Here is a 22763-nt window from a genome sequence, read left to right on the forward strand (position 1 = left end):
GTTCCAGTATATCATTGTTATTATCATTATTATTACTGATGATGAAGTTAAACTGCTTTTCAACAGAGTGCATACAGCAAAATAACAGCCCAATTCAATGCAACTCCCCATGTGGTGATGGAGCAGCAGCAGCAGTGTGGCACCCGCTATATCCCATGGGGAAATTGCGGCATCTGGAGGCCTTCTCAGGGTAAGGGAACATTTTCTTCCCTTGCCACAGGGTAAGCCCATGTCAGGCCATCAGGTCTACTCAAACCTGTGCCTTCTTTATAGCTGGAGCAAGTCTGTGTGGACCCGGGTCAGGGGATCAAGGTCAGGAAGAGGGTTAGGGAATCAGCATGCACCACTGCCACAGATGCCACCTCCTTCCTGGTCCTGATCTGCCCTCTACCCCACCCTCACCAACACCCCATTTGGCCCTCTCCCACCTCCCTCCCACTCCGGTTCACATTTACTGGGGCAAGCAGCTGCCTTTTGTTCTAGTGGCATTAGGTTCCCATAGGATTTGGCCGTAAATAAACAAATGACTCTCTGTCCCAAAAAGGCTCACAGTCTAAACCAGGGGTACCCAAACCCCGGCCCTGGGGCCACTTGCTGCCCTCGAAGCCTCTTAATGTGGCCCTCAGGGAGCCCCCAATCTCCAATGAACCTCTGGCCCTCCAGAGATTTGATGGAGCCCACACTGGCCCGACGCAACTGCTCTCAGCATGAGGGTGACTGTTTGACCTCTCTCGTTAGCTGTGGGATGAGGGCTCCCTCCACTGCTTGTTGTTTCACGTCTGTGTTGCAGTAGCAGCAGCAAAGGAAAAGCCAGCCTTGCTTTGTGCAAGGCCTTTTATAGGCCTTGAGCTATTGCAAGACCTTCATTCATTCATATAAGTTCATCTTTAATATAGTCATTTATGTAAACTTATGTAAATTTATTCAAATTTTAAATGTAAATTAATTCTTTTTTCCCCCTCGGCCCCCGACACAGTATCAGAGAGATGATGTGACCCTCCTGCCACAAACTTTGGACACCCCTGGTCTAAACAGATGCAGAAGAACACCATGAAGCAGCCACTAGAAAAGACTCTGTGCTGATGGGAATAGGAATAGTTATCCTCCCCCAGCTAAATATGAGGATCACCACTTGAAAAATGCCTCTTGGCAGGGTATTAATTCTGTTTCTGAGCCTTTTTGGGGTCAGGAAACCACTTATTTACTTATTTTTGCTACTTAAACTGCTTCGTGAACTTGTTTGTTACCAACAGAATAAAAATATTAATAATACTTTATTGCATTCATGCCCTTGAAAAAGCTGTCACCAAGACGGCAAAAGCAGGATAGCATTTTAGGCCAGCGTGTAATTGCAGTTGTTATGTGTGACGTGGGAGACACGGGCTTATGAGTTTCCTCTCAAAGAGATTTTTTTCTGTGGAGATGACTTGAGTATGCAGGTTCTTCTGCCTGACATGCTACAAGCCCAGGTGCTGCCTATAACAGGAGCAGGCAGAATCCAGGCTTGGGGATCTACTTTCTGTGCAGTTTCTAACACAAAATTTTCAAACTGACCAACAGAGTTGCACAAGGATCTGTCCAAAGGTCATCAATATCATATTTAAACCCGAAGAACACCAATGCTGACAGATGAACGATTTGCACAAGACCAGCCATAGCAGAAAACTTTCTGTTTTTCTTAATAGCATTAAATTACTGCACAATTAAAAACTCTTGCTGATCTGTTGCAATGCAGAGATCTACCAGAAGACTGTAACTGATCACTCCTCCCCCCTTTCCCGGACCTATAACAGTTCAAAGTATAAACAATGCCTGTGCTCCAGAGAGCAGAAATTACTATAACCCTGACTGAAGCCCACTTGGCTATATTACTCATTACTCTCTTGCCTCCTTCAAGCATCTCTGAATTGCTATAATATTGTGGTCCATTTCTTTGTATTTCACTAGGACATCAACTACAAAGAAGACTGGAAATTGATCACCATTTTCATTGGAGGCAATGACCTGTGTCAATATTGCTTAAACAAGGTATATACCTAAATGTAGGAATTACAGCTGTTTTCGTTTAGAAACAGTAAAGTTTATTTTGATGTTGTATTTAGTCAATTTGAAATGAGTATTCTTGAGCTGTTATTCAACTACAGTTCAGTCCCTTAAATCTGGAATTAGTAGAAGTAAAACCACTGATCTCACCATTCCATTCCATTCCATTCCATTCCATGAAAGCTTCCAGGTGTGCTTGAAGTATCCATTTTATTGCTGGAACATAGTAGGAACTTTAAAGATGGGCCCTCTCCCCAGCCTTCCATACCACTCCCCCATGCAGCAAGGTAAGTTTAGGAAAGATGGGGAAAACCAATGGTAGAAAAGACTGGGTAGAAAATAAAGGGGCAGTAGTACTCTAAAAAAACAAACCAGAGCAAAACTCTGAAGGTGCAGGAGTCATTTACTGGAAGGTCCTAATCAGTTCAAGTTTTATGGCTCGTTAGAAGCCATATCTATCATACACAAAATAAGAGTTCTATAAAATGCTCATAAAGAACCAAACCTAATCAACATTAAAAAAAATTAAAGTAAAAAACTTACATAGAACATGTATGAAGTAAGTATTTTGTGTTGTTGGCAACCTTCAGTCTCGAAAGACTATGGTATCGCGTTCTGAATGGTGGTTCTGGAACAGCGTCTAGTGTGGCTGAAAAGGCCAATCCGGGAGTGACAATCCCTTCCACACCGGGAGCAAGTGCAGTCTGTCCCTGGTCTGTCTCCCTGGCTATGGGCCTTCCTTCTTTGCCTCTTTGCCTCAGACTGTTGGCCGTGTCTCTTCAAACTGGGAAAGGCCATGCTTAATTTGCAAATAAAAGTACTCACAAAAGTTAATGGTTTAAACAAATCTGATATTATAAAACTCAGTGTCCAGCAAGTAAAACATATAGCAATACTTGCAAATGAATTATCTTACACCCAAAAGCGAATGAGGTACCTTCCTGTTAAAATTTTCTCTCAGACTGTGCCTGGAGGATGCTCTACATGAAGGGAAAGATTAACCAAAGGCCCTACTTCTGGGTTAATTGAAAGGAATTTTGTTGTTATGCTGAAGATTGTAAGTCTAAATCCTTCTTCAATATCTAGCATCTGAATTGCTATGAAGCATACCCTCAAAATCCACTAGGGCTTACATCAGTAAGTGAAATCTTGTCCCTGTGGGCCTTGACTAGTTAGAGTCCATAAGGAGAAATCCTCAGTAATATGTTTATGTCCTAACAAATGTTTGACTAAAGGGGCCTCTGCACTGGTGTCTACTTAGTGGCTAAGGGCACAATCCTATGATTATCTACTCAGAAGTAGGTCCGATTTTCTTCAGTGGGGCTTACTCTCAGGAAGGTGTGCATAAGATTGCAGCCTAGGATGTTCTCTAGTCCTTGTCTTGATTAATCTGATTTTGTTTTTGCCCACATGCAAGAAACCACAAGGTCATCTCATAACGTAAATGACATTATCAGAATTTCAGGTTGTGAAATCCAAGAATGTAATCAGAATCCAGGATTGTTTAGGGTTGACAAAATATATCTGCCTGTATGGCAACAATACTTGCAGTGACCACAGGGGTAGTGACCATGCAGTGGCATGAACCAAGGCAAAAGTATTGGCATTTAATCAAAGATGAATATATTACATTAAACTATTCAATTAGCTGTGTCTCTCATGCAACTAATATGACATAATAGGTTTGTTGCAGCAACCTGGGATATCCTGAACCAATATAGACCTCCTGAATGGGCTTGGTTTTTTCGAGCTATCAGAGAACTTTAAGGAAAGGTTTTCTGAAAAGGCTTGAAAAAACCAGACACTCATTCCAAATTGAGATGGTGGCAGTTTACCTATTTATACTTCCGGGATCAGTAGCACTCCCCCCCCTCCCGTATTAGGCCTGGATAACCTTGTGACCCTTCTAAACATGTTTTCTCTTAGAGTCCAGGTAATCATATTGTGCCACTCCTGCAATCACATTCATCCAGCTCTTTAACATGAAAAACAGTGGCAAATTTCTGCTACATCCTTGCCCAAGTCTTCTCTAGTAAAGTCTAGTAAAGTCTTATCTAGTAAAGAAAAGTCTTCTCTAGTAAAGCTTCTTTACTGAGTCTTCTCTAGTAAAGGTTCCAAATCCGCTTCGATCCAAGTACATCTGCTAATTTTCAGGTATTAGGCCATCTGTGTCTATTTTTAAATACAGCTGAATGTGTAAGATTGCATGCAGACATCATGTGTGCTAGCAAAGTCAGTCAAATGCAATTTCTTCTCCAAATATCAAGGTTTGATAGTATAAGGAACATAGATCTCCTGCAAGTCAAAGACTATTCAATGGATTTGGGGATGGAGGGTTTAGTGTTGTCACCTCCAGCCTTTCATGTAGTGCTAAAAATGGCTAACACTATGCCTCTTTTTTTTGCAGGAGCTCTATTCAGTGGAAAAATATGTTAAACACATCCAGGACACGCTTGATATCCTTTACAAAGAGGTAACATTTTTAAGACACTCTAGAAGGCTGAGTTCTTGGCAACCACACTTATATATTTGTCGCCCCTCATGGAGTTTCCACGATCATGTTTCATTCAAGTCCTGCTTTCAGATAGCTGGCATTGGTGCAGTCACACTGGAAAAGTAATTCATTGACCTTGACAGCTAATGACCAGGCAAGTGGTAAGGTTCTTCTAATATGGGAAAAGCAACAGCACTACAGGGTTTTCTTAATCTTGGACAATATTAAGCTAGTACTGTAAAGATATCTGCAGCAGGGGAAAAAGGCTTCTGTCCTAAACTATGGATGGCTGCTCCGTCTACTATTCGTGGCTCTACAAAGGAGTCCTTCCTCATTAGTTTCTCCTTTATGCTGCCTTGTGAATATTTCTGTTAAGGAAAGGGGAGGAGTGGCCAGTCTATAGCAAAGTGGTTGCAAGGAAAAAGGGTGCAGTCTCTGCAGCTTCAGACCTTTCACAGCTAACATGCACAGAAGTGCACAACTCCAGAGAAGCAAGCAAGCAAACAGACAAATACAGCTTTGATCAACACAATCCCTTCTATTGATTGGTATCTGGGATAACAGGTCAATTTCTGAGGGAGAGCTCTACCCTTAGTGAAGCCATTTTCAACCACTGTGCCATGGCACACTGGTGTGCCATGGATGGTCTGCAGGTGTGCCACGGAAGTTTGGGGGAGGATCATTTGTTAATAGGGCCACTGGGTGGGGGGTGTGGTGTGTCAGTGTGGTGTACCTTGTCAGTTGTCAAAAAACTGATGGTGTGCCTTGACAGTTTTAGTGCCTTGTCAGTGTGCCGTGAGATGAAAAAGGTTGAAAATCACTGCCTTAGTGTGTGGAATTGATCTAGCAGGAGGGAGGGAGGCTGATTAGTCAATTTCTCCAAAGTTATGCCAATAGCTGAAACAGAGAAAAGGACCTTAATTTCCTGCCTTTGCACCAGGCACTGATTCTTCCTCTTCTTCCCGAGTATATATCAATCAGTGACCCAGTATGGTTTGGATGGTTCTCAGCAAAGTGTGGACAACCTGGCACCACTTCGTGTAATCTGCATTTCAAATGTGGAGAAGGCAAGGGATTGAGTGGTGGTAGAAGTAGCCGAAGTACAGTAGTTGCTCCCTCTCACTTCCCTGGGCAATAGGTGCTTCAGTTATGAATGGCTACGACAATGAATACCAACACACTTATAGAGGTCAAATATTAAATGTAGTGAGGTGGCTGGATAGCTCTGTTTGTGGCTATTGGCCTGGTTATGAAAATCTGTGGTTAAACTTCGTGGTTGGGGCGTGTGATAAGTATTTATTCACTGACTATTAACAATCACAGACCATTACATCTAGCTAGATATGCATCCTAGCCAACTCATAGCATCAGCCTGTAGTTTGGGGCTATGTGTAGTGTTATGTATGAATATATATACAGTTATGTATGAATATATATATATATATATATATATATATATATATATATATATATATATATATATATATATATATATATATATATGAATATATATAGCACCAGGAAAATACACTGGTTTGTTGCACTACTCTCTCCACATTTCCCTGCCTATTGCATGAAGACCAGTACTCTCAGTGTAGATCTGTGCATAACCTCTCTGTATTGTTATTCAACTGACTTGTGGTCTGTGCATGAATATACCTGGTTATAATCCTGACAGCTCCCTCGGGCCTTTATCAATGTGGTGGAGATAATGGAACTCATTGAACTGCGTCGGATAGAAAGGGAAGCATCCGGATGTGTTCTTTCTGGGATGTGAGTGGATCGCATAATGATCTTTATTGAATGCTATTTTTAGATCTAGTGTAGATCTTCATTATTCATAAAGCAACTGCAAAGGGCTTAAAAACCTGTGCCACATCAGATGTTATTGAACCTGGAAGCAGTTAGGCAGCAGATGCGTTAATTATAACAAGGGTATTGGGTTCAGTTTTTCTTCTACTCATGGGAGCAGCCTTCACTGATTTACATTACAGTTTCAGCCATTTAAGCTAGAGTAGCTCTGGGCTCCCTGTTTTCTGTTCCAATATTAATAAGACTAGAATGTTATATCCGAAGACTGAGTGATGCAGGGTCTCTGCATAATAACAGATCTGAGAAACACAGAAACCCGGAGTCTGACTGGGATATCACCTATATGTAAAACTGGATTGTCATAAGCTTATCTCCTTCCACTACATTAAAGTGCAGGGGCCTTCTCCATGTTGTCACTTTCAGGGGTTAGACATAGGTAAAATTATATAGAAATAAAAAATGTAAGGTTCAGCCAGTTCACCCACTTTGGCAGGGTTTACCTGAACTTTGAACTTAGGACTTCACATATCCAAAATCAGAATTATATTTTTAGACCAGCAAGCCTGACAAAAATCCTGTTGGACAGCAATGGACCTAGAACATGCCTGAGTGAGACTCCTGTCCACACAACCACAGCGGTAGGCGCCTAATAAAGTCCCAGTCTAATGCAGTTATATGGAAGATAGATGCTGAAAAGTCTATGGGGCCTTAGGCCCAAACACATTTCTCTGCACCCAGTATTAGACAATGAAAAAAGCACAGATCTACTTTAAAAAGACTATGTCTTTCGAGACTGAAGGTTGCCAATACAATACTACTTTAAAAAGAAAACAAGACTACCACCACACCCAAGGCATGGATGGAGCTATGGGTAATTCCACCCAATGGTGGAACTCCACCAATCCAATGGTGATTCCACCATTGGTGCCCAAGCAGCAACACTGATATTGGGGCACAGCTTAGAATAAAAGTAAAGTACTGCATAATGATGTATTTGAAACCTATGTTACCAGAGCAGTACCTTCTATCTTGGACAGATATTGAATCATTGCTATCTTTCAGGAACCTTTGCCCCTGCTTTCTGAATCCACAAGAAAACTCTCCTGAACTTCAAGAAATGAAAAGGATTAACAGAGATTTTCAGGTGACCACCATCATCCTTGTTAGTGGCATACCTAGTGTATTTGACACTGCTCCCATTGTTCCACCCTCAGCCTTCTGAAAGCCACAGTTAGACCTGGCTTCTGCATCCAAATCTCATAGTAGAGGCCAGAGCTACTAGTCATTCAAAGTGAAGGATAGACTTGGCCTCCAATCTGAGATACCCTGGGTAAGGCCAGGTCTACCCAATATTTGATGGGTAGCCTGGACTCACCTTTGAGCTCCAGAGCTCCCAACAGGAAGGAATTCTCCAGCCAGCACCCAGAGAGATAAACACGTGATGTGGGCACCCCTTTATTGCTGGAACCCAGAGCGAACCAATATCTACTCCACCCTTGAAGCACTACTGATCCTTTTTTTTCGTAAGAGCCACAAAATAAGGTGCTGTACAATATATGACCTAAAATGAACTGTGTCAAAATGCCAACTTCTGGCATAGTCTACAGGCACATGAGAAAAGAGAAGGAAGAAGGGTTGAGGAAAGACAGTGGAGGAAGAGAGACATAGGCTTGAATCAGACAGAAAATAAAACAATGACTTGTGTTCAAATCCACACCATAATTTGAACTTCAACAGGCAAAGCATGGTTTAGTGCTCCCCCATCTTTTGTTTCCCATTGCTCAGGACTAAACTTATAAGTTCAGCTCTTTTTCCTTGGCACAGCAGCATCTGAGGAAAAGTAATGACTCTAACAGTAACTTGTCAATGATCTGGAAAAGTTGAAAACAGCAGTTAGCATTAAATGTCATTTGCAAACTGCTTCAAACCATGGTTTCTGGCTCTGGTTTATTGTTCCCAAACCAACTGTGATTTGTGAGCAGACTAAGATTCAGACGTAACACAACCCATTCTTCAGCTTGGTTCTTGCATTATACTTGAACCCAGTCTTTAAAATCTAAGCAGTTAGAAAATGCCTGAGAAAATAGATATCCTTGAGGCCTATTGAAGGGTGGTGGTGGTGTTGGAATAAGAAGCAGGTAACATAAAACTTCCCTCCTTATTGATTCCTAGACCTCTGCATCTCTTGCATAGATGTCAATATGTTTTAATTTGTGCTGGTCATCATAATGAAAGTACTTAATTTCTGGTTTTGGCTGATGTTGGTTACATTGCCTCATCTGTCACAAAAATCAACTGTTACATTTCACATTTCAGTTGAGGTATTTTGACCCATTTTTGTGCTCTTGTTATCATTATTTGCTCTTCATCATGTATGTATTTACATTATATTTGGGAAATCACAATAAGTGAAATGTGTCACTTTGCTGTACGAGCTGCATGGCTCTAGTGAGGCAACATCTCCTTTATCCTTGCATTGGCCAAATGAAAGTTGGTAACACAGGTATTATTTTTATTACACATAAAGGTCTTAAACTAAGGTAGTCCTCCCATGATACCTATGAATGTGGTTGAGCAGGACTTGCCATTTTTACTTCTCCTTCTCCCTTGCCCATGTCACTAGGGTCCATCTGGTATGAATTAGTACTTGCTAACAGGAGAGAAAAGTAGAGACGGGGGCCTTTGCTGGCACACCCTTGGTTTGCTTTTCATTTCTAAACATTGAAGTTGACTTTGTCTGTATTCCCTTCTCCTGGAATTAAGAACAGCTCCGTCTCTGGAGACCTTTCAGCGGGGCTTCAAGACCTTCTTATTCATGAAGGCTTTTAAATGATACTGGGAGTTGGTGCTTTTCATTATTTATATTTTTATATGATTTATATTTTAATTGTTCTAATCCTGGGAGTTTGTTTTAATTATTTCTAATATATATTGTATTGTTTTTATTTCATATTGTTAGCTGCCTTGAGTTCCCTTGGTGTGGGAGAAAGGCAGGATAAAAACACTATAAATAAATAAAATAAACACTTCCCAATCCCAAACAGGATAGAAGCACAATGATGATCAACAGTGGCCGTTATGCCGATCGGAAAGATTTTGCCATTGTTGTGCAGCCATTTTTCCGGAATACCTTCATGCCGCTGGACAGTGTAAGTCACTGTTCGTTGACTACATTCTTCAAAGTAGTGTGCAAAAATTTTAGTTAGTAAAATGTCCAGGGTGAGGATTATTTCAACATTAACATAATGCGTGCTGTCTAGTGTGCAAGGGATACTGCAAAACAGATAGAATAGTCAGTTTCCAGACTACCGTTTCCTTGCACACTGTAGCAGAAATAAAAATAGGAGTGCAGGATTATGTAGGTCAGGGTGTCAAACATAAGGCCCGGAGGCCGGATGTGGCCCACAGAAACTTTTTATCCAGCCCTCAGGCTCTCAGCTGCTGAACAGTGCTGAGGTGTTACTGCTGAAAGGGCAGCCCACTTGAAAATAGGGCTCTCCAATATCTTGAAATATGATCAAGATTTGTGTATTTTCTCTTCTGTCATTTGCAGCTAATGAGTTCCTAAGTGAGAAAAAGTGCTTATTTTTGGTTTTGACCTGTTTAATAACATCACTTCCTGCCTAATGACATCACTTCCGGCCCTTAGCAGGCATCATGAATGCCATTCGGCCTTCAGTATGAAACGAGTTTGACACTCCTGATATAGGTGAAGGAAAAGAGTTAGGTAGATACAAATGGATTCAGTTGTTAGTGGCTCCCATTTTGTTCGAGGAAATGGATTACAATCGGTAACATGGTTAGAGCAGAGGAAAACCTGCTCTGAGAAACGGGGGCAGGTTTAGCCCCACTCCTACTCAAATGTGCTCCAGAACATGCATCTTTTTTGGTCATATATCTCTGTTTTTAAATAAAATATTTATTTAATGCTTAATTTATCTCATTATGCTTAAATGTTTACAGATGCTTTTCAGTTAAAAGAACCAGTTTTATTAGGTAGGGATCAAAGATTACTTTATACAATACTGTTTATTAATATGCAAGGCTGATTGTTTCTTGTTTTCAGTTTTTATTTGAAAAAATGTCTACCATGCCATTCCCCATAAAATAAGCCTAAGGTTGCTTATGATTATAAAAACGTTGCCGCTTTGAATGCCCATGAGGGAGATAAAGCAGGATGTAAATTTGTAAAATAAAATGTAAGCATTTAAAAATACATAGAAGCATATTCAGGCTTCATAGAGCAAAATATCACTTGTTCTCCAAATGCCTTGACAAAACAAGAAGCCTTTAGGAACAACACAGGGAACCTGGTATATCTCCCATGAGAGAGAGTGGCAAAGATATGGCATCACCACCAAAAAGACCCTGCCTCAAATTATTACCTGTTTAAGTGGTTCCACTGAAGAAACTGGTTCAGCTGTTCCTGAGGGTGTTACTTGAAATGCACTGGGCTTTATAAATTGGCCCATCAACTTTTGAAGTATTTTCATTGTCTTCAGTGGTGCCTTCCTTCCCTTTGTTCTTTAATCAACAAACAATGAACGTATGTGTTTGAATTCACCCTTGAACCTCTCTGACTTTTCTCCCCAACAAAGTTTTACTATGATTCATAGTGATTCAGATTCTTAGTGAAAGACTCCCTGCTTTCCTGCTGGAACTCTGTAAACCACAGTGCCCATGCAGAACTACTACAGATAGAGGCCATGCAGCTAAGAAATCATCACCTGAAATGAATGAAGCCTCTGTGGGCTTGTGAATCGTTGTGAATCAAAGTCACTGTGTCCTCATTAGGTTGCTAGAATGGGACGTCAATGCATTGAAAGGACCTGGAGACAAGAAATTCCATTGATATTTCTTATTGCTGCTTTTATGAAAAGTAAATTTGTCATAAATAACGGTCGGAAAAGACTGTAGCTTACACTGTCTTCTCATTCTAACAAGCATTTAAAGTTTTAAAAAGGCTGCAACATCATCTCTGGTGATCTTTGACTAAGTGGATGTTTACACAGTAAGCAAAACAGCTTAACCTAACCAAGGGTTGCTGTAGGAGCTGATTTCATACAGGATAATCATGCAGTTGCTCTTGGGAGACAGGATTGACTGGCTTGGGACCAGAGAAAAATGGATGAGAAATACCAGAGCCTTGCTAATAAGGAATAAAAGATCTTTTAAGGATAAATAATTACATTTTATGTTAAATCACAGGATGGGAAACCAGACCTGAGTTACTTTGCTGTGGATTGCTTTCATTTCTCTGAGAAAGGCTATGCGGAGATGGCCATGGCACTCTGGAATAATATGGTAAGAATGGTTATCGGAGCTGCAGTTTACCCGATAGACATTTTGATTAGAAGTACTGCACTGTAACTTTGTATGTGGGGACTGGGTATGGTTACTTAGTGATAATGGAAATCACTCTGCACATGCTCAGAACTGCTTGCTTATTATAATTATGTTATTTCACAGGTCCAGGGCTGAGCCCTGCTATGCAAAATAAGGTTTGAGGTCAGAAATTTGGCTCACATAAAGCCCGTAAGGAACTTGTTATGCATACAGCAGCCGTAGGGGTTGGGTCCTATAGCATTTAACACATGCTGCCACTTATACATCACAGATATACTCAGTGATGTTATCATGAAAGGCAATCCTTCTGGCAAGGGATCCAAGAGAGTCCAGCCATCAAGGCAGCACTGAAGCAGCCAGTATTCAACTGGGCAATATTATTTCAGAGCACTGCCAAACAGAAATTCCTCCATACAGATGAGTGCAGCAGATGATGGCCTCCACAGTAGATGGCAGCAACAGCCTATACCCTCCTCAGCTCCTTAACAGGTGGCAGCAACTGCATCTTCAGCCCAACTTTGTCTTGCTTCCTTCTTTGAGGGATTCTGTTCCCTAGTGACAAACAAGGAACACAGTTCTCAGCCCAGGGACACACCCAACATAAGGAAGCATAACCTCCCTTTCCTGCTTCAGGGATGCCCCCTTCTCTTTTAAGGCCATCCTACCCTTAAAAGAGAACTTCCTACCCTCCCACTGCAGTTCCACTGACTTCCACTGCTGTACTTGGGGTACTTTTGCAACAGTGGCTGTTTCTCTGCCACATGGAGGGGGGGGATGACTAACCCTAAATTGTCTCCCAGATAACTGTGGTTGGCAAAGATTTTTGCATACTTTCTAATGTAATCATGGTCAGTCTTATTTTTGATTTTGTAAAGTTTTATTTTTACCTTTGCAAACTACCTTCATTAACACCTGAAAGGCAGTGTATCTTTTCATAAAAGAAACCAGTGCTGATGTCACTGTAAACAAGTGTATAATTGGAAGCTGTGTTGTTTGCTTTCGGAGTCTTGTTGCCAGAAAGGGTTTCTTTTTATTAAATCCAAAAACAAAAATACCGTATCCACAGTCCCTGGGCCTAGAGCTGTTTTGTAGTCGGCAGAGCTGCACGTTATATGGTTCTGTGCCTGGGTCAGAAAAACTGTGCTGATCCCTGTATGTTTCAGAGTTCACAGTTGTGTTGTTATCTTTCCTGATTTACTGGAGGAATTTAAACAGTCCTTCCCTGGACTGTGAGGGTACCTTCACTGCTGGAGTAAAGGAAGGAGAGCAGAGGGAGTTTTTCTTCTTCTGCCTTCTCTCCTGAGGTTTTTCTGGGCCAGGCAATGATAGACTCTCTCAAGGGAATTCTTGCCAGAGCCCTGCAGAGGGAGGATGCCAAAGCTGTGCATTCTCAGCTGCTCTAGCCAGCCACTTTTCTGGCCTTCCCAGGATTTTTAAGCTGTTCTGTCAGTGTACCGCGTCGTCCCCCTTGGGAAGAGTCTGTCTGTGCAGAGCTCCTCTGAGCCAAATATGCAGGCTGAATGCTGGCCTACCTTGTTTCTTAGTGGTCCAAAGAAAGATAAGAACTGGTATGATCCAACAATAAAGCAGCAGATCATGACAGAAACCAAGTGTTCAGCAGAAACCTGGGTTCAGGTTCCTCCTCGGGTAAGTTCTAATTGCATTGCCTTGGGCAAGTGACTGCTCTTCAGCCTTCATCTGCCATCATCTATAAAATGGGAATGCAGGATACGATGAAAGTGAGGAAGACAAGTCTCAAGTATTTTCTGCTTCAGCTCTTTATCTGTAAAATGGAGTCAACAGCACTATTGCTTTCTCAAAAGCAAGACATGGATGAAAGATTAGAAACATTTGAAACTGGGCTGTGTTTAAATAAAAAAAAAACAACCCACTATTTGCATTCATACTGCATGCAAGGATGACTTTTGCAGTCTATTGCCTGCAGCCTGAGGCTGCTTGTTTGGTCAGGCCAGGGCACATTTGGAGACCTGAAGAAATTGCAAGAAAGGGCTCCAAGGGAAGCATCAAAGAGGTGAACCTCACAAGATGCTGAAAAAAATAATCAAACAAAAAAACCCACCCATTTTCTTCAACACTTTCTGAAGTTACCGTCTTTGGACATTTTGACATGAAACTGGTGCTGTCCTCTTTTTCTCCTGCTAGAATATGGCCACCCCACTGCACATGGGGTAGAAAGAATAAAACTTCTCATGGTACCACAGCCCCACCCAAGCTGAAATCTAGGTCATCATACCCTGATGGAAGTGTGCCAGAATTGTTCTTTCCCAAGACGCTGAACCAATTAAGCAAATAGCCTCCAAATGTATAGGAGAGAAAAAATAACATAAACCTACATTGTGAGTGGGGTGGAGGCACTCTGATGACAGTTCTTGGTACATACATTCCCCACATGCCTGACTGCTGCTTCTCTGTCAGGGGTTCCACTCAGGCAGCTAGAATTGCATCCTAATAAGGGCTAATAAAACTGGCAACATAGCCAGCTGGCAAAGTTAATCTCATTCCTCATTTACACTGCAACCCTGTTCTGGAGGAGGGACAGCCCATTCTGCATAGCTTGTGCTCCAAAGAAGCATGATGCTGAATCACCTTCTGGACAGCAGCCAGCTCTTTCCTGTTTTTCTGGGTAGCTCTGGAAACTTAGGACTAACACTGCAGTCCCATGCACGCTTACTTGGAAATAGATCCCATTGAAATGAGTGGGATTTACTTCCAAGTAAAGGTGGACTGTGTTAATGTACATGTAGTCTGTCTCTCCAACATACTCTGCTCTGTTCATTTGCCACTTTACACAAGTTCCATAAATGCTGTAATAGGTAGTTTTTATGGAAGTGCCACCTTGTAAAATGTGAATGCCAGTTCTTGCTTTTTCAGACTGCTTTTGTGAACTTTGAAAGGTTACTTAATTTCTTCTGTGCCTGTAAAAGGGCACACAGTAGTATGCAGAGTACTATAATAATACAGTAGGTATCATTCTAAAGTGCTGCAGTGTAGTGCTATGTATTTTCTAAAAGCAATCTGATAGTGTATTATAACATATCAAGTTATATGGAAGTTACAGAATTAAGTTTCAGTCGTCAGCTCTTTTTCCCTTTTTCTTTCAGCTGGAGCCAGTTGGACACAAGCAGACCTACCATAACTTCACATATAACAGATCAAAACTCAAGTGCCCAACCTCAGTAAGTAAAAAAGGCCTGCAGAAATTTAGCAGTGTCACTGTTATCTATGGAATTCTGCTCCTAAGTTCAGTGCAGTCAGGATTTTACACCAGGAAAGAGATTTTGATTTTAAAGGAGACCTTCAACCAGAGATCCAGCTAGTTATTCAAAACAATATGTGAAAGTTGACTCCCCATCCCACTCGCTTTAGTTTCTTGGCATACAGCCCCACTCCTTGTCTGTTGCTCTACTGTTAGTTGCATGTAGGTGATCAGTACATTCCAAATGACACACATGAACTCCATGGGGCTCAGTTCACCTCATCTCAGCACCTATCCCTTTTTTCCCCAGCAGCATGTCTCTCTTTTGCATCTGGACAGGAGGAAATGAGAGTTCCAAGCATGTGGGAAAACAAATGCAACTACATGAATATTTAACTGAGTTCAGTGGCATCACTAGGGTTTGTGTCACCTGGTGCAAGAGGCCAGCATGTAAACCCCCTGATGGACCTCCTCCTATGCAGTGGGCAGAGCAATGACCTGGGTGATGGATGTGATGATATAAATGAACATTCAGCTGTAAATTACACATAAATTGGTACAGATGGTATTATTCCTAGAAAACACAATTTCAACTATTTTGGTCAGTAGTAATATCACCCCCCTTTGCATGTCACCCCCTTTGCATGTCACCCAGTGCAGTCTGCACCCCCTGTACCCCCCTAGTGACACCACTGACTGAGCTAAAAATGATAGATCCTAGGCAGGATGTAGGAGGAAGGAAAACCATTGCAGGAATATGTTTTAAGAAGAGGAGTGATGCAATGGAGGAGGAAAAGAAGCTAATGGCTTTTTTTAACCTAAGTTAAAAACTGAAGGCTGAGAACTAAAAGCTAAAACTCAACCTAAAACTGAAGAACTAAAAACTAACCCTAAAACCAAAACTAGCCTAAAACCAAAGGCTAAAATTTAATCTAAAACTAAACCATAAAAACTAAAGCTAAGAATCTAAGAACTAAAATCAGTGTTTAGAACTAAATTAGGATTAAGGCTACAACTAAAATAAAATACTAAAAGCAATGATTAAAACTGGAGTCTAAAGAAACTAGAAAACTAAAACTGAATGGCTTACATTTCACCCACAGCTTTGATGAGCTTCCTCAGAAGCTATAGTTTTCCTCAGGTACTAGAACTTAGTGCTCACCTGTTCTTACAGATTGTGACTAACTGCCCATTAAATTAGGAACATTGTTGTCAGCTATCAACCCAACTGGCTCTTTGTAGCCTTTTTTCCCCCCCAAAATGTCACATGATGTGATATCACTGCCCTGGGAGCAGGGTAGTACTTTATGGCCCTGCTGAAGCCTACCTCCTCACCTGCTAAAGGAGCAACCAGAGATGAGGTTGGTATGTTCTGAAAGCAGAACATATGCCCTACCGCTAAGCTATCCTGTTATAAATAAAATAATAATCAATAAAAGTAGGTTTGGTAGGAAAATCCAGGTATCTTAACGTGGATTTAGTCACCAAACTCTTTTTCTGCTTGGAAAAAAAAACGATTTTATTTCATCAAGTTTTATGAAAGTTGCTGCCAGTGAAACTTTCTATTTTACCATATGGAAAACATTTTATTGTTTCTGTAATAGAGGGTAGATGGGACTTCCACATCATTAAGAGTGAGTGGCTGGTATACAAGTTAAATACTTCTAGCTGTAAGTTTTAGATAAACATTCTCTTTCTTCTCCAGGAACATCCCTATTTTTTCACAGCAAGAAACAATGAAGGACAGAGTTCAGGAATGGGGGCAGAGAGCAGTAGAGATGTGGTGCCTTACTGGGTAGTGATTGTGGCAGCAGCAGTTGGAATCTTGGCGGGATCCCTGATTGTTTGGATTTGGAAGATTCAAAAAGTGCGCAAACACCCATGGGCAGGAGACATGCGTACTGAAGAGAAATCAACAGCATTTTAAATGTGCAGCTGTACCAAGCAGTCCTAAACACAGCAAGGTCCTCCAGTGACATGAGGAGAGCGGTTTGGGAGCTTAGCTGCAGCTTTCTACAGACTATTTTTAAACCAAATTTTTCCATCTGAATGTGGAACAAGAGACATCAGCCCAGGCATCCTGATAACTGATAACAGGTCCTTGGTTCAAATATGCAATATAAAGGGGCCCTATGTGGCAAATTCAAGGATATTCCAAATGTATCAGGAGTCCCTGATTGTAACTTTATTTGTTAATGTAATAGAAATGCCTAGACTCAAAATGATTCCATATAGTGATTAAATGATCAAGCGCATTGCACCCCCAGGTAAGATTCATTTACAAAGTTAGGTTTTCTTAATCCTGGTCTAAATAAGTAGTAACAAATCTATCAGTGTGCCTGAAGATCAACACTATACTAACATTGGGATACAAGTGGTTGCCTAGTTATCACATCTAATTTGTTGCAAAATGGATTGTGTGGTTGTGCCCCAGCTATATGGAACCCCCATGATAGCATGTTTTGGACTGAGCCAATATTCATGTTTCTGGCCTAGTTGAGGGCACCCCTATCTGTTTTCTAAACCTGAAAACCCCCTTTATGAATGCTGACCTTTTCCTCAGCAGCAGTTAGACATGACAAAGGAGGAAAGGTAACTTCAGTCCCTGGAATTAAGGGGGAGACCTTAATAAACACAATCACTGCAGTGTTAAGAATAAGGAATTAAACATTCTGTTCAGGGTTGCCAATCTGGCTGGAGGCTGAGCTAAATAAACACTCTTCAAAAAGCCAACTTCTGTCCGCTTATTTGTATAAACATAGATAGTATCTCTGAGGTTAAGATTCTCACAGGGAACTTTGAGGAGAACTTTCTTCCGGGAAGATGAGAGTTTGCACTCATTTAGAAGGATAAGCAATTCATGTGCCCATTCAGCATGTTGAGAATGCTTACAGTGGATATGTGCGGAGTTCAGCACATGTTAAAGCAATCAGAAAACATCAGCACATGCCCAAGTTGTGGCTTTAATATTTGACTTGTCATTACAAAGCTGCTAAACCTGGATTGGTTGATTTCTTCCAAGCTGTATATTAACAATTATGTAGGAGGGCAGTGCTAGGAGTTGAATAAACCTCACTGACCCTGAAGCAACATTAACCAGACAGACAGTGAAACAGAAGGAAACAGACACTGGATGTGGAACCTAGGGAAGGGTAAATGAGAAGGGGAACGTGTGCTGTAAACTGTGTAAGCACATCAGAATCCAGCAAAAGGAACATATAAGCTGTGGATGCAAATGCATCATGATACTTCTGATACTAGTATTTGTCTAAGGACCATCTTCCTTATGGAGCAGAGCATTGCCACGTATACAGGAAGCTAGAGTGCTGAGTGTTGGGTTTGGGTGTGCAGAGCTCACTTTGTAGTCTTTGGCAACTCAATATCTCCAGCACACTCTATCCTACAGGCCTAAATGTGATCAGCTCTTTGGAGAAAGGACAGAATACAAACATAACAAATCAATGTAATCTTTGGGCTTGGATTTGGAGGGTGTGTGTGTTTAGGAGTGTCTTGTGGCATAGCTGGTCTGACAAGCTGAAAGCAAAGATAAGAACTGCTATTCAGTGTGGTAAAGCCTGCTCCCAGTTTAAAAACACAGTTCTTAAGATTGTCTGTTCTACCTTTCTGTATGGAAAAAGGGCTCTAATTATGCAAGTGGACTCATCCAAATCATTTACAAGAACAGGAGGGAAAATGTCTTTTTCCAAATGATCTCTCAAAATCCATTTATGCAGCACAATTCTGGATACTCAGAAGAAACTCCACTGTGTTCACAGAAGCTTACTCTCAGTTCAGCATGCATAGGATTGCAGCCTCCCTCTTCCTAATACAGAGAACTGACTTAGGAAGCTCCTGCTAGGAACTTCAAAGAGTAGCAGCCTCTAGGCAGGAGCAAGGCTAGAATACACCATGGCTATGTGACAGGCAGTTGCAGAACAACAGTAACCAATGGCTTTTCCTGCATATGAGCATTCAACATACCTATGATGGCTCTGCTGTGTCCCCCTTCATGCATCACTTGAACTGGTGAACCTAAAGTTCACCTGAAGTAACAAAATAAGCAAATCAATGGCACTCTCAAAAGGAACTAGGTTTACAGTCTTTTTAAAAAGGCCTCCATTAAAAGCAAAAACATTTAGTGACTCCTTTTCAGAAACAGTTCCTTTGTGTCTTTTAGGGCTGCTAGTTGACTATAAGCATGTGCAGAGTTCATTCCCTCCAAGGGAATACTTTATAAGCAAAGGACTTCAGAAAAGCCGCTGAAAGTATGCGCCTCCTTGGTGAATGGAATGCAGAGCCTTGTCTGCAGACTGTGAAATCTGGTATCTTGTGCCTTGATCCAATCCTGCTTGTGGAATTCTATCTAAATCCTGTGCTGGCCAAGAAGCAGCCTGTGATAAGGTAAAATATATTTCCTCCAATGAAGGAAAGCGATTAGAATTCAGTTTTGAGGCTAGCTGGGATATTTTTGGGCCAAAGTAAATGTTATGATAAGCCTCATTTGTGCTGATGGGTTTTTTAAATCTTAAAAACAGCAACAGGATTGGTCCTCCTACAATAGGGACTAGGTGGGGAGGGAACTTCAGCCCTCTCCCCAACCTGCTATGGTCCTGGTCCAGACCAGGGTCTTCCACCTTCCCTCACTCTCTGGCTGCCATTTGCCAAGGTTTTTTTCATAGAAGGGAGGAAGCTGATCTACATTGGGACCGTGGCAACAGCAGGATTAAAATGCCTTCCTTGTGGTCCCAATCCACAGAGGGGCAGTTCTTGACACTGTTTTTAAAAGAAAAGTTAAAAGCCTTCAATGCTAACAACAGATCTAATATGTACTTTGGCCCTCATACACGTCTTACCAAAGGGCACCAGTCACCTCCAGATGCCTGCGCACCTGGTTTTCAATCACAGCATAGATATCCACACTAAGCTACAAATGCAGTCAGCCAACTCATGTGATGCCTTCCATGTACATGTGCAAACTAGGATAGTATATGCATGAGCACTAACAACAAAGACCAAATTTTCTGGCTTTGAACCTCCAGTCCTGACAAGTGATCAAGAGAGTGTCATTCTGGTAGGCTTATTAAATTCTTTCTCACTGGTAGACTTAGCACAAAAGCACAGGCCTTTAATTTCCAAGCTGCCCTCAAATGGCATGCCTTAAAAACAGCTCGCTTACTATATTCATTTTCTGGTTCAGTGTGGGCCAGCAGACCAGGCAATGTACAGTGCAATCCTATGCATGGTTACTGAGATGCACAGCCCACTGACTTCAGTATGTCTTACTCCTAGGCAAGTGCACATAGCATTTCAGCATCTGTGGATCATAAGGGTTGCTAATACCACTTTCCTCAGGGAACAAAATCAGCTTTCCAGTCAGGTAGCACCAGAAGGCTGTCCTCCAGTGGTCCTTCAAGGCTCTTGTAAGATCTAGTTAATGGTCAGTCTTCCCATGCCACAAGCTGAATTACTGCTGCTCTTCCTGCTATGGCAAGGCAGCTGCTTTCCCCAAGAGTTCAAAGCCATCCCTCTGTGTCACTGGCAGTAATCATTCTTACAAAATAATGAAATGAGTCAGCCTGGCAATTAGGCTGTGTAGCTGAGCCACATTCCTTAGGCTGCCTCTTGTTTACATTCAACAATTAACAATATAATAACACTTTGCCCTTCTATCCAGCCTTTGTTAGAGGAGCTCAACAACACTTTGCAAATGTTGTTGACATTTCCATTACATTTCTCAATCTCCCACAGAATTAATTCTTATTCTTTATTGCACCCATGGGGTAACATGGCTTGCATGCCAAGCAAGGGACCATGCCAAAGACTGTAGTATGACTCAGTGGCAGGTTAAGGTTCACAATGAACCTTTCTACCTGTTGTGGACTCAATACTGTCTTACTGAGACTGTGCTCCCCTATGCAAAAGAAAATGGCATGAAGTTCTGCTGCAGGAAAGGAATTATTTGTGAGGGCATGCCTCACTCAAAGACCGTTGATGTACAAGTGTATGCCCTACTTTTACCCCATTAAGACTACAATCCTATCCGCATTTACCTGGCAGCATGTCAGATGCAAAGGATGGCACCAGGATGCAGGTCTCTTGTTGTTTTGTGTGCTCCCTGAGGCACTTGATGGGCCACTGTGAGCTACAGGAAGCTGAACTAGATGGGCACTTGGCCTGATCCAGTGAGGCTGTTCTTATGCAGTAAGCCCCACTGACGGGAATGGGACTTACTTCTGAATAGACATGCATAGGAATGGGCTCTCAATGACATTATGATATTAGAGTTCTTCTCCACTTCCTAGAGAACTAGCACTTTCTGCACTGAATAGCCAAAGGGCTACAGTCCCAGTTCAAATGGGAACTTCTGGTATTACACTGAAATGGTTGCCGCTCTAACTGCTAATATGAGATGTACTTGGCTTTTACTTTGCATTCAAGTGATGCCAGCCCACTGAGGGGCAAATGCAACCCATTGATGCAGCTTGTGCTGAGTGACAAAGAGATTTAGGATCCTTTAACCTTGACTGCTGCAAGGGGCAATGAAGTTTCCACACCTCAGGCACAACCTGCCCGTGGACTGCAGTTGCTCATATCGAGAGTGTTAATAGTCAATGACAGCTTTCAGGTTCATACCAGAAGTTCAAACTGTGATTGAGGTGTTCTTTAACAGTCCTCCAAGCCATAGAGGTGCTGTTTGTCTAAATGAATCCCATACGACTGGAAGAAAATCTAAATGACTGAACTGTGTGCACAGGGGTAATCATATAGGCCAGAGGTGGGCAAACATTTTAGCAGGAGGGCCACATCATCTCTCTGGCATGTGTCGGGGGCCTGGAAAAAAAAATTAATTTACATTTCAAATTTGAATAAATTTTCAAATTGACATAAATGAATAGTTTAGAGATAGAACTTATACGAATGAATGAATTTACTAAGCTTGTTTATAATACACAAGAGAACCTGACTTGGCCTGCAGCTTGCATCTGGCGGTCACAACCAGCAGTCATGGCCAATGTGGACTCCATCGGTCTCCGATGGGCCAGAGGCCCATTGGAAACTAGAGGCTCCCTGTGGGCCAGGTTGGGGGACCCCGAGGGCCACAAATGGCCCCCAGGCCAGTGTTTGCCCACCTCCAATATAGACTTTTCTCATGTGTTTGGCTCTGCCCATATAGTTTGGTTGTTCAGATGATCTCCAGGCTATGTGAGATAAGTTCCAGACAAGCCGTGAGGCAGATGGTTTATGTATAAACTACTCAGCAAGAGTATCAATTTAAGAGGGCATGAAGAAGACTGCTGCCCGACCCTGATCTCTGATATCATGGGACTATTAATTGCTGAACTAGCACAATAGCTAAGAGACAGGCAACCCAATCCTAACCTGTGCAGGAACAGGCAGGACACCTGGCCTGCACTGCATCCAGAGCAGGATTGAGGCTGGCTGCAGTGCAACCCAGGGCAGTGGCCTGAATGGAGCTACTCTAAAGAGGTGGTGCAGCTTCGAGCAGCCTAGTGCTAGGTCGAGCTGGCCAGGAGAAGGTTGGGATCCAGCCTAAGTGCGGAATCCTGGCACCTCCCACCTCCCAGACCTGACCCGCCTGCTGCCTGCCCTACCCCCACCCCAGAACACCCTAGTTCCATCCTCCCCCTGCCATTCCCAAACCCCCATGCCGTCCGAAGGCTAGCACAAACCTACCTCTCCGGATAGGTGCAGAGGCTGAATCTGGTCTCCGCAGGCCAGCACACGGACATGTGCAGGCCCAGCCAACTTACAAGTCATCGCAAATGTGCTTTATGGCACAGTCCTAGGATTGCACTCTGAACTACAAATCAGGACGTCCTTGATTTGAAT

The 22763-nt window shown here is 42.1% G+C and overlaps 1 protein-coding gene across 1 annotated transcript in view; it reads left to right on the plus strand.

Moving 5' to 3' along the window:
• The window catches only part of PLB1 (phospholipase B1), a 126315-nt gene extending 108670 nt beyond the window's left edge, over positions 1-17645 (plus strand). Inside the window, exons 49-56 of the mRNA XM_066623236.1 lie at positions 1948-2028; positions 4451-4516; positions 6216-6310; positions 7412-7493; positions 9394-9498; positions 11558-11653; positions 14818-14892; positions 16618-17645. Of these exons, the coding sequence (XP_066479333.1) occupies positions 1948-2028; positions 4451-4516; positions 6216-6310; positions 7412-7493; positions 9394-9498; positions 11558-11653; positions 14818-14892; positions 16618-16839 (822 nt within the window). The 3' untranslated portion in view covers positions 16840-17645. The remainder of the gene's footprint in view (positions 1-1947; positions 2029-4450; positions 4517-6215; positions 6311-7411; positions 7494-9393; positions 9499-11557; positions 11654-14817; positions 14893-16617) is intronic.
• Positions 17646-22763: the final 5118 nt, after the last annotated feature.

Source organism: Tiliqua scincoides, chromosome 1, assembly GCF_035046505.1.
Source record: "Tiliqua scincoides isolate rTilSci1 chromosome 1, rTilSci1.hap2, whole genome shotgun sequence".
NCBI classification, from domain to species: Eukaryota; Metazoa; Chordata; class Lepidosauria; order Squamata; family Scincidae; genus Tiliqua; species Tiliqua scincoides.